At 36.6% G+C, this 13,355-nt stretch overlaps 1 protein-coding gene across 1 annotated transcript in view; it reads left to right on the top strand.

The window, feature by feature from the left end:
- Positions 1 to 13,355, top strand: part of CFAP20DC (CFAP20 domain containing) — a 506,982-nt gene that overhangs the window by 6,683 nt on the left and 486,944 nt on the right. The window contains exon 4 of the mRNA XM_042780469.1: positions 11,153 to 11,225. Within this exon, the coding sequence (XP_042636403.1) occupies positions 11,153 to 11,225 (73 nt within the window). The remainder of the gene's footprint in view (positions 1 to 11,152; positions 11,226 to 13,355) is intronic.

Genomic DNA, 13,355 nt, shown 5'->3' with positions numbered 1-13,355 from the left:
CACTTGACTGCTAACCAGAAGACTGGTGGTTCAAACCCACCAGCCACTCCTCGGAAGGAAGATGGGGCAATCTACTTCAGTAGTGATACTGCCTCGGAAACCCAAGGAGGGGTCACTATGAGTTGGGGCCGACTTGACAGCAAATAACAACAACAAAAAAATATATATTATATATATATATGTGTGTGTGTGTGTGTGTCGCTATGAGTCGAGTCCGATTCGACGGCATATAACAACCACAACAACAACATATATTAGAAATCTAGAAGTATTTTGAGTCATATTTTGAAGATTTTAATAGCTATTATAATAATGGTATTTATTGAGAACGTTGTGTGTGGCTGAATCCCTGGATGGCACAAATGGTTAACACACTGGGCTGTTTACCAGAAGGTTGGACGTTCAAGTCTACCCAGAAAGGTACCTTGGAAGAAAGGCCTAGTGATCAACTTTCAAAAATTTAGCCATTGAAAACCCCATGGAGCACAGTTCTTCTTGAACACACATGGGGTTGTCTGACACACATGCATATTTAGTTGCCTCAGTGACAACTAGTTTTACTGCATGGCAAGGACTTTCTAGGCATTTTACATTTATTCCTTTTATCTATACAGTAGCTCTTTTACAGATCAAGAAACTGAGATTGGTGCTTTGTCAAGAAACCAGGTATTTTGGTTAAGCTTTGAAATAAACTTAGGAGTTCCTAAATTATAGAATATTTGTGAAAAAAAGTTATGAAAAATAACATGCGGCATTATTTAGTGACCGATTAATTCATATAACTTTAGGAATGTTAATATCTAAGAGTTATAGATATGAATATGTGATTTAGCAAAAAGCATGAAGAACAGATTTTAGTTTAATATCTCATATACTGATAATTGGGATCAGCATTTTAAAGCAAAAGGAACCCTGAGAGATCATCTAAATTTTTCAGTCAGAAGGCTAGTGATAAGGTTTTGAATAAACTGATATTATAAGAAATATATCAAAATGATTAATCAGAGTTTCATTAACTTTGTCCTGTGTTTTAAATATGGAATTCAGGTGATGTAGAAAATAGTAGTTATTTCTTTTTTACATTCTTCTTTCTTGTGTCCTTCATTCATTCAGGAACATTAAATGAATATCTACTCTGTACTGGGTACTATGGGTTGATCTGTTATTGATACCTAATTTTCTAGTGTAATTCAGTTTTCTAAACTTTCATGGGCTTGATGCCTTTATGTGTCATTTTAAGCTATTACATGCATATTTTAGATTTCTAAGACATAAAGCAAGCCAGAGACATTATAGATGGAAGATGATTTGTCTAAAATGTTTCTCCAGTGTTCCTTTCTAAGCTAAAATAATTAAAACCTCAAAGAGAAGAAAGAATCATTGTTAAAAGAATTTTCATTAGTTCACTACCATTTTTAAAGCATAGTTTCCTCATAGTTCCTGTATAATTTTAATAGCAGCATTTTTGGGGTTTTTTTTTGCATAAATTTATACTTACAAGTGAAATGAACTACAATAGACCAGGGAATCATGTCTGAAATTGTATTTTGTTCTTTGTATGGAAAATATAGTCCATCTTTTTAAGGATATTGATTTTAAGATAGATGCATTTGTTCTACAGAAACATGACTATGTGCTAAGTCCCAAACCAGTGTGAGTTCTTTTGTTCATTTTTTCTTATTATTGAACTTTTAAACCTGCCTGTTCAGAAGCCCGTGGGTGCTGCAAACGGTTGATAGAATCAAAAGGTTAGAGGTTCTGTTCCACCCAGAGATGCCTCAGAAAAAAGGCCTGACTGCATACTTCCGGAAAAAAAAAAAAAAATCAACCATTGAAACCCTGTGGAGCACAATTCTATTCTGACACACATGGGGTTGCCATGAGTCAGAATGAACTTGATGGCAGCTAGTACTTTCATGTAATGTTGCCCTCATTGTCTATGCTGTGATCGTGTTCTTGACAAAATAAGGTCACTTAAAGTAACCTTCTTTAGCCTGATATGAGAAAGATTCCACCTCTTCCAAAGGCCAAGTTGTTAAAAACACCAAAAACCAAAATCACTGCCATTGAGTCAATTCTGACTCATAGTGACCCCCACTGGGTTTCCGAGGCAGTAAATCTTTACTTTGCCTAGTGTTCCTTCCACGGAGTGGCTGGTGGATTTGAACCACCAACCTTAAGGTTAGCAGTTTGATGCCTTAAGCACTGTGCTGCCAGGACTTCTTTTACTTACCTATGTTCTTTTTTTTTTAAGAAATATACCAAGTTTAATGTGTTATAATTGCTTTTTTAAATGGAAGGATGATGATTTTAAATGGAAGAAACAGAAGAATCTTAATCTATTTTGTGTACAATGCCCTGTAATAAAAATTAATCTGGCTTCTCTATAACATGGAGCACTGTAACAAATGAAATAGTTCATAAAGTCTCCCCTGCTCTAATGCCTTTAAGATTATTTGAAATGTTTGGTAACAGAAATGTATAGGCATTTTTACTTGTATAAAATGACCTTCTCTGTGAAAATCTTATGGTTAATTTTAAACTAAATGACATCTTGAATAGAGAATTTACTTTTAATTAGCATTTCTAAATTAAATTCAATTACGGTTATGTATTCCTGTGTTAAGAGTAAACATCCACTTTATTTGTGCAAACTTGACACTAGGTACCCCATATAGATTCCCAGCTCTATTAGGTGCTTGGGAGCTCTGGTAGCATAGTGGCTAAGACACTTACCTGCTAACCAGGCGGCTGGCGGTTCAAACCCACCAGCCAACCCTCAGAAGGAAGGTTGGGCAATCCTACTTCCGTAGTGATACTGCCTCGGAAACCCAAGGAGGGGTTGCTATGAGTCGGGACCGACTCGACGGCACATAACAACAACAACAACATTAGGTACTTATCGAGACAGTTTAATAATGAAATTATGTTATGTTTAACTTTTCATTTTAAATACTTATGAATTAACATAAATTTCCAGACTCTCTAAAAATGTCAAAAAAGAAAAAAGGCCTTCACTCAGTACCTTATCAAATAAAGACAAAATGGCAGCCACTGCTGTGGAGTTGGATCCGACTCATAATGACCCCTCTTTGGGTTTCCAAGCAAGTATCACTACAGAAGTAGATTGCCCAACCTTCCTTCCAGGGAGTGGCTGGTAGGTTTGAACCCTTCTGGTTAGCAGTCAAATGCCTTAGGCACTACACCACCAGAGCTCCTTATCAAATAAAGGAAAGCATTATATTGTACGTTTCCTGAGGGTAAGGATCTTACCTTTTCTACCTGGTACTTCTGACTTAGTTTCTGATACATAGTTAGTTGGTGTCCTCTAAGTTTGTTAAAGTTGACACATTGAGAAACTTGAGTACTTTTGTAGAATTTGAGTTATAATTTCTAATTGTAAACAGCTGACCTTGCTAATGAGCCTTAGGAAAATCATTAACCAGCTAAATAAGTAAATCCTGCTGTTGTTGTTCACCCTGGAACAGTAGTTGTACGTATGAGAAGCAGCTCTATCATGTATGTTGTTGTTGTTGTTGTTATGTGCCGTCAAGTCAGACCCGACTCATAGCAACCCTTCCTTGGGTTTCTGAGGCAGTATCACTATGGAAGTAGATTGCCCCATCTTCCTTCAGAGGAGTGGCTGGTGGGTTTGAACCACCAGCCTTCTGGTTAGCAGTTAAGTGCCTTAGGCACTATGCTACCAGAGCTCCTCTATTACATATAAATGCCTGTAATTTGGATGATCTCCCCAAAGTGATTTTCTTTTTGGAGTTCATCTTTAAAACCACTGTTTGCTCTGCCTATGAAATCTGAATCAAATATTATGTCTCCTGGGATCAACATCCCTGAGACCTTGGGATGATCTCAAATTCAGATGCTCTGGAGGATGACAGATCCTTTTTTTAAGAGGTTCCTCTCAGGGTTCTCACTGTCCCCACTGCAGTATTCTTTTAAAAAATAAATATCATGATTTCCTCTGTTTAAAACCCTTCAATGACTTTGGCTCAACCACTCTAATGATAGTGTCCTGTCGAGGTTACCAAAAACCAGAAAAACCAAACTCAATGCCATTGAGTCGATTCCAACTCACAGCGACCCCCTTTCAGTTTCTAAGTCAGTAAATCTTTATGGAAGTAAATTGCCCAGTCTTCCTTCCATGGAGTGGCTGGTGGGTTTGAACCGCCAGCCTTCTGGTTAGCAGTCAAATGCCTTAAGGACTATGCCACTAGAGCTCCTTGTTGAGGTCACTAGTGAGCTCTGTATGTGTAAATCCAGCAGCCATTTCTCAGTTCTCATGTAAAATAGCAGCAGCATTTGAGAAAGGTGATAACTTTCTCTTAATACACATTCTTCAGTCAGCTTCCAGGATGTTCCACACTCCTGGTTTTTTTAGTCTTCCTGGTTTACTAGTCTTCCTTCTTAGTGTTTTTTGATGGTTTTCTTCTATGCAACCCAACTGATTATTGCAGTGCCCCTGGACTCAGTCTTCAGCTCTCTATATGCATTTACTCCTGTGGTTATCAACTCTAGTGTCATGGCTTTAAGTACCATTTCTGTCTGACTCCCAGATTTACATTTCCACTCAGACTTCTCTTCCAAACTCCAATATTGTATATTCTGCTGTTTACTTGACATTTCTGCTTGGACAGCTTAAATACAAGATATCCAATACCAAACTCCTAGTCTTTATTTCTGAAATCCACCCCCCCCCAACACACACACACTACTGTATCTTAGCTGTTAGCAACATGTCTTTTTAGTTGCTCAGACTGAAAACTTTTAGATCACCCTTGATTTTTTTTTCCCTCCCTCTTTATTCAATCTCTCAGGAAGGTCTTGTTGAATCTATTAAAGATACAGTCTGACCATTTTTTGTTACTTCGCATGCTGGCCTGAGTCACCATTATCTAATGCTTGGATTATTGAGATAGTCTTCTGATTGGCCTTCCTGTCTCTGACTTGACTGACTCTTTAGTCTGTTTTCAATTTAGCAGCAGAGTAATCTCTTCAGATTGTAAGGCAGATTGTATCACTCCGCTCCTGAAAATGCTTCATTTTACTCAAAGTAAAAACCAAAGATCTACAGGACCTAGCAATATCTGGTGCCCTGCTAACTCTCTGACCTCACATCCTATTATTCTTTCCCTTGTTCACACTGCTCCAGCCACACAGATCCCATTGCTATTTCCAAACATAACCTGATGATCTATCACTTTAGCACCAGTGCACTGGTTGTACACTGGTTGTGTGCCCTTTGACTAGAGCTTTTTTCTCCCAAATGGCTTCATGATCATTCCCACCCCTTTTTCAAGTCTTTATTAAATGTCAATTCTCAGTGAGACCCATCCAAATGTGTACTTAAAACTTCAATGCATATTTTATATCTTCTTCCTACTGTTGATCCCTTTTACCGTGCTCTACTTTTCCCCAGTACTTGTCACCTTCTAATATGCTGTATAGTTATTACGTATATGTTGTTGTTGTTGTTGTTATATGCTGTCAAGTTGGACCTGACTCATAGCGACCCCTCCTTGGGTTTCTGAGATAGTATCACTACGGAAGTAGATTGCCTCATCTTTCTTCCAAAGATGGCTGGTGAGTTTGAACCGCCAGCCTTCTGGATAGCAGTCAAATGCCTTAGGCACTATGCTACCAGAGCTCCCTATTATGTATATAAAGTATATTTATTTCCGTCACCATCATCAGAAAGTAAGCTTTACCAACATAGAGAATTTAGTCTGTTTCGTTCACCTAGAAAAGTGCCTGGCACATAATAGACATTCAAGAAATGTTTGTAGAGTAAATGAATGAATATATGAGTGGCATGCCAGTGAGTTTAGAATAAGACCTATATCTTTTGCCTGGCTTTCAAGGCTATGCATGACTGAGTCCCTGGTTACTTTGCCAGACTTGTCTCTTGCTGCTTTCTGCCTTCTATCTGTCCTTCTAACCCGTTAGGCCTTTATGCTTATCCAGTCTGCCACGTCTCTTTCCATCTCACGATGGAAAGTAGTTCCTCTCTCCCATCTCCATTCTCCTTGCCTAGTCAATTCCTGCTTATTCTTCCAACTGAGTTCCAGGATTATTTCCTTAAGAAAACGTTCATTCGTCATCCCCTTTACCCTCAGGGTCGAGGGTTATCTTCCAAAGCAACCTGACCTTTTCCTTTGTGGAACTAGAATATAAGTTCTAAGAGGGCAGAGAACATGTCTGTCTTTTATTTACTGTGAAATGCCCTGTCACCTTAGCCTTGCACAGAGTAGGTGCTCACTAAATCTTCATTGAACAATGTAACTTAATTTACAAAAACCACCTTGTGAGGTATAAAAAGCCAAAAAAACCAAACTCACTGCTGTCGAGTCAGATCTGACTCATAGCAACCTCTTCTTGAGTTTCTGAGGCAGTATCACTATGGAAGTAGATTGCCCAGTCTTTCTTCTGAGGAGTGGCTGGTGGGTTTGAACTGCCAGCCTTCTGGTTAGCAGTCAAATGCCTTAGGCAGTATGCCACCAGAGCTCCTTTGTGAGGTATAGATCTAAATTATTAATCTCCATTTTACAGATGAAAAGGACCCCAATAGATTTTCTGATTTGCCCAAGGAGAATGGAATAGCTCACAATGAAGGCATACCTCTGTTCTGTTTTCTTTGTTGAAGTGAAAGAGGTGCACATTAATGTGCTGCTTGTGCCAAGGCTGTCACAGGAACTGTATAATTACTTTAGTGACAATTTATCAGGACACTTGTAAAGAAGGACTGTATTGTGGTCTAATCTCAATTCTTTGGACAGTGTAATGCTAGTAAAGTGTATATAAGGTGTACAGTCTTACATCATGGAATATTTTAAATTAACATGCTTTCAAATCTATTTTGAGACTGCATCTTAAAAGTAGGAATGTTTTGTGTTGCTTTTAACTTTGAAGGTAAAAATCCTGAGAATTACTGTTATTAAACATACTTTTGGTACATACTTGCTATAATGGAACAATTACAAAACCACTTTTTAAAAATCTGATGGTAAAAAAAAAAAAACTTATTTTAAATAAATTAAAATATTCTTAAAATATTCAAAAGAAAACAGGCCATGACCCCTTAAAAAATAGAGGTAGTTTGTATCTTGAGTTTCAAGCAGACAGCAGGTTATAAAACTGAAAAAGCCTGCATATTTTAGTATAAAGTGTAGATTTTTATGAATTTTATGTCCTTGATGGGCATTTTTTTGACTAACAGCTGTTCCACTTTCAACGTTACTTAGAAAAAGTGATTTTAAATATAATGTAGATGTGAAGAGTCAGTTTAAATTTAAAGGGTAATAGAAAAAATAATCACTAGAGTTTATTTAGCATTTCTGACACACAGGATCAGTCACTGTCAAACATTATTAAAGTACTTTTTCCTTTGTCAGATCATCCCCATATGGTATCATACTACTTTTAATCTTAGCAATGAAGCCATTTGTAAACTAGTTACTCTATATTTGAAAAAATTGAATTACAAAGCTTTCTTTTTTTGAGGGTAGGAATCTTTCATATCTAAAAATGTTTATACAAAAATGCCTTATAGTTATAGCTCTTTATGTTTACAGAGGACAGTGCATGCTGATTTAGTGAGATCTATAACAAATTAGGAAGCTTTTTTAAGGACTGTGATTTTTATTTATCCTGGTGCTCACTCAGCTGTATTTACAGATGCCACTGTGCAATTGCAAAATACCATAGTGCCAATCGATGGAAGATTGATTGACAATAGTATATTTAAGTTGGCTTCATTTTGTATTTCACTTTGGTTCTGTAGTATGACATTCTGATTGGTAGTCCTCCCTAGCTTTGCCCATGCATATGGTAGAATCAGGTTCCCTATTTACTTTGATTACTTTGCTTATGCTACTGATGGCTCTCTTTTAAGTAAAAATTATCGTAGTATGCTTTGATTTAAAAAATATGTTTATTGTTTAATAACTACTTTTTTCAAAAACATATACAGTGGCTGCACACAGATAGAGTACACAGGAAACAAATTGACTACATCTATGCAAAGAGGTAGTAGAGCAGCTCAATATTATCAGTCAGACAAAACCAGGAGCTGGTTGTGGAACAGACCATTAATTGCTCATATGCAAGTTTACGTAGAAGCTGAAGAAAATTACAGCAAGCCCATGGGAGCCAGATAAATTGTGGGATGACATCAAGAACATTATATATGGGGAAAGCAAAAGATCATTAAAAAGACAGGAAAGGAAGAAAAGACCAAAATGGATGTTAGAAGAGACTCTGAAACTTGCTTTCAAACAGAGTAGCTAAAGCAAATGGAAGAAATGATGAAATAAAAGAGCTGAACAGAATATTTCAAAGAGCAGCTTGAGAAGACAAAATAAGTATTATATTGAAATGTTTAAAGACCTGGAGTTAGAAAATCAAAAGGGAGGAAACACACTTGGCATTTCTCAAGCTGAAAGAACTGAAGAAAAAATTGAAGCCTCAACTTGCAATATTGAAGGGTTCTACTGCAAAAATATTGGATGATGCAGGAAACATCAAAAGAAGATGGAAGCAATACACAGAGCCACTGTACCAAAAAGAATTGGTTGACATTCATCCATTTCAGGAGGTAGCATACGATCAAGATCCAGTGGTACTGAAGGAAGAACCTGAAGCTGCACTGAAGGAACTGGCGAAAAACAAGGCTCCAGGAATTGACAGAATGCCCATTGAGATGTTTCAAAACACAGATTCAGTGCTGGAGGTGCTTATTCATTTATGCAAAGAAATTTGGAAGACAGCTACCTGGCAAATCGACTGGAAGAGATCCATATTTGTGCCAATTCCAACAAATATGGGAATTATTGAACAGTATCATTAGTGTCACACACATGTAAAATTTTGCTAAAGATACTTCTAGAATGGTTACAGCAGTATATTGACAGGGAATGTTCAAAAATGCAAGCTGGATTCAGAAGAGGATGTGGAACAAGGAATGTCATTGCTGATGTCCAGTGGATTTTGGTTGAAAGCAAAGAATACAAGAAAGATGTTTACCTGTGTTTTATTGATTATGCAAAGGCATTTGACTGTGTGGATCATAACAAATTATGGATGACATTGCAAAGAATGGGAATGCCAGAACACTTAATTGTGCTCATGAGGAACCTGTACATAGACCAGGAGGCTGATTTTTGAACAGAACAAGAAGGATACTGCATGGTTTAAAATCAGGAAGGTTGTGGGTTAGGATTTTATCTTTTCACCCTACTTATTCAATCTATATGCTTAGCAAATAATCTGAGAAGGTGGCTATGAAGAAGAATGTAGCATCAGGATTGGAAGAAGACTAACAGCCTGTGATACGCAGATGACACAACCTTGCCTACTGAAAATGAAGATGACTTGAAGCACTTACTGGTAAAGATAAAAGACTATAGCCTTCAGTATGGATTATACCTCAACATAAAACATTGTATTGGATTGGGCAAATGTGCTACAAGGGACCTCTTTGAAGACTAAGACATGCCTAACCCAAGCCATGGTATTTTCAGTAGCCTCATATGCATGTGAAAGCTGGAAAATGAATAAGGAAGACTGAAGAGTTGATGCCTTTAAATTATGGTGTTGGTGAAGAATACTGAAAATTCCATGGATTGCCAGAACAAAAGTCTGTCCTTGGAAGAAGCATCGCCGGAATGATCCCTAGAAGCAAGAGTGGCTAGACTAGGATAAATAAGCAAAATAGGCTAGACCTATTTTGGTCACATTGTCAGAAGGGACCAATCCCTGGAGAAGGATATCATGCTTGGTAAAGTGGAGGGTCAGCAAAAAAAAAGGGGAGACCCTTAACAAGATGGATTGACACAGTGGCTGCCATGATGGGCTCCAGCATAGCAAATATTGTGAGGATGGTAGACCAAGGCAGTGTTTTGTTCCACTTTGAGTTGGAATCTACTTGATAGCACCTAACAACAAGGACAAGTAAATTTAGGGTTATAACATAGGTACTGAAGTTGTTTAGCAATGCTGTGATACAAGTTTACCACAGGAATTGTAAGCCAGAAGAAAGTTCTTATATAGACTATACAAAAACATATTGCTACTTTAAAATATTTACATTTATTTAGCCTACTGTGTCAGAATAAATAGAAAGTGGCATGCTTTTTAGAAGTTACCTTCTTTGAGATCTTTTACCCATGTGTGCTGGCCTATATTAACAGATTTGTAGGGAATCACAGATAAATCAAGACATCTCTTTTTCCTCCCCTAAAATCTCACATCAGGATAAAAGTTCCTCAAAGACATGTTGTGAGAGATAGCAATACTAAAACATCTGTTAAGAGCATCATAATTGTGAGAGCAAGCAAAAGTTCAGAACCTAAAAGGAAAAGAATTATAAGTGAATGGGTCTAGAGTGGTAAGATAAAATCAATCGATTTTTGAAACAATTGTAGACTTCAGCTACCAGAAGTATCATAGAGATTGTTTTATCTCCAGATATTTTTAAAGCAGATGAAACTGGTGATAAGGAGTAAAAGTTATCAGTTCTTAATTAGTGAGCATTAAATTAATTAAGCATGTGTTAAATTAACAGTGGGTATTATAAATGAAAATATGTTCCTTCATCTATCTTGATGTAAACACATTTAAAACCATATGAACTAAATATGGCCCATGAAGCCATCAGTTATAGTTTTCATAATTAGAATTGTTTTTCTTAGTCTATTTTTCATTAAGTTATTTAGTACAGTTAAAACTGTCAGTGAGTAAAAATAATTGCTACATGCTTTTATGATCTCTTTGATGGAAATCTGTAGTTCAATTTTATATGCATGGTGAATGAAGTTCAGAATGTGCAGTCTCTTGCAGCCTAATAAAAATGGTAAATAAAAAAATTATTTTAAAATTTTTTAAAATTTTCATAAAAATTTCACCAAGGCCACAGATGGGATTTTAAAAGGCAACATTTGTTGTTTGAATTTGATTTGATTTTTATCAGTTTTTTTCTTTCATAGTGAGGTTGTAACTCATGGGTAGTTCTGGTGCAGTTCAGTGTGTTACTGAAATGCTAAAAGCTTCAACTTGTTGATGGCATGTGATTGTGTTTTTTATATGTACATATACATCGTTTGGACATATAAATGTACATTTCCCCCCCGTCTCTTTCCAGTTGGACTGATCCAGAGGTTTCTTGTGCTTCAGATTTATGTACCCCTGGGACAAGACTTCTCCACTGAATTGCTGTAAGATATACAGAACTTCCTTGAATGTTTTATGTGTATTAGACATTTGATCAATGGAAGTAGTACCTACAGTCATTAATTCAAGTGGCAGTTTTTGCATTAAAGAGCAGTGACTTATCAAGTCGACATGAAGTAATTAAACTAATTTAATCGTATTTCTTAGATATTAGTATAGTTCTGTCAATTCCCTAGGGGAAGAAAGCAAATTTCATCTATTAAAGTATGTACCAGAGGATTATAATTTTGACAGTAAACAGCCTGTAACTTGGAGACATAAATAATTAAAAAGTTTGAAATTTTCGATTGAAGTGAAAGGTGGTGTTATGTTTTACACTATTACTCAACAATGTGTTTGTTTTAAAACTGGTTGAAATACGTCATTTTAAGGATATTTAGACATATTGGTTATTGCTATTTGGATATAGAAGGTTTGAAATACATTGGTCTTGCTTATGAACAGACTGTCTAGTAAAAATGAGAATATATAACTCAGTTGACCTATCTGACACCTGATACTGAGAATGGAAATAGCACTCAATTTGTTTGTAGATTCATGTGGAATTGAATGTTGTTTAAGATTCTATTAATAAATTTGTACAATTTAAATAAAATGTTATATATACCATATGAAAACCAAAAAACAAACCCACTACCTTTGAGTTGATTCTGACACATTGTGATCCCCGTTGGGTTTCCAAGGGGGTTTTCTGTAAATCTTTATGGAAGTAGATTGTCTCATCGTCCTTCTGCAGAGTGGTTGGTGGGTTTGAACCGCCAGCCTTCTAGTTAGCGGTCAAATGTCTTAGGCACTGTGCCACCAGAGCTCTTTATATATGGTATACTAGTTTTCCAATTTTCCTTTGTAATTAATGGCTGTCCAAAGGCAGAGATTAGGCTTTTAACCTCCTTGGTAGAATAGATGGCTTTTCCTATTAATAAAGATAATTTTGTTATAGTTATACTGATGAAAACTAAGAGGAAGAAAGAGTTTCCTTAATAAAATTGGAATAATGTAAAATTGCAGTTTCACATTTTTCTGAGCTAAGACTACTAATGATTTATTTGCAGTGTATGTTATTTAACTATAAATTTCAGCTAAAATATACAGTTTTCTTTTCTTGGTTCTCAAAGAATATATGAAACATTTTTACCTTTGTTGCATTCAGCCTTAAACATCAGTAAACGTCTTACTTGTTGTTGTTATGTGCCACTGAGTCGGACTCGACTCATCGCGACCCCTCCTTGGGTTTCCGAGGCGGTATCACTACGGAAGTAAATTTCCCAACCTTCCTTCCGAGGAGTGGCTGGTGGGTTTGAACCACCAGCCTTCTAGATTTTCTTTTATTGTCTGCAGAGGTGGTATAGTAGCTAAGTTATTTGACTGCTAACCCAGAAAGTTGGTGTTTCGAACCCACCAGCTGCTCCACAGAAGAAAAATGAGGTAGTCTGCTTCCGTAAAGATTTACAGCCTTGGAAACCCAATGAGGGTCACTGAGTCAGAATCAACTCGATGGTAGTGAGTTTGGTTTTATGTTTTGATGGTCATCAAGATTATTTAAAATAGTTCTTATATTAATAGGGCCAATACATTATTTGATGCTCTTAAATATCTTTTTCTGGTTCTGCAAAGAAAACATTTTCAATACTCCAAAGACATTCTAAAGATGAAAAAAGTACTTGGAAAAGATGTATTTTTAGCAAGGGGGGAAATGGATTCCTACCAAATGGAAGAAGGCAAATTATATATTTAAGTTTTTAAGTTCCTGACACAGACATACAGTCCAGCACCTTTATTCTTTTTTTTTTTATTATTAAATTTTTATTTTTTATTGTGATTTGGGTGAAAATTTACAGAGCAAATACACTTTCCATACAGCAGATCACATATACTTTGACTCATGGCATTGACCACTATTTAGCACAATGCAACATCTCCTCTCCCAGTTCCTCCCGATAGGTACCGCTTCCCTGTGACCATCCCTCCATGCACTCCTACCCCCTGAGCTGTCTCCCTGTGCCTGAGCAGCCCTTCTTTCTCTCTTACTTGTTCTCTCCAAGGAGTGTATCTACCTCAGATAAATGCTCAACTTGTATTCCTGTCTACTGCTTGGCTGGAAGCTACAGGTGTGT

This window comes from Orycteropus afer, unplaced genomic scaffold (assembly GCF_000298275.1).
Source record: "Orycteropus afer afer isolate SDZICR_OR568_19922 unplaced genomic scaffold, OryAfe1.0 scaffold00041, whole genome shotgun sequence".
In the NCBI taxonomy this organism is placed as follows: Eukaryota; Metazoa; Chordata; class Mammalia; order Tubulidentata; family Orycteropodidae; genus Orycteropus; species Orycteropus afer.
Note: the sequence above shows the minus strand (reverse complement) of the source record. Positions and strands in the feature narration are given on the sequence as shown.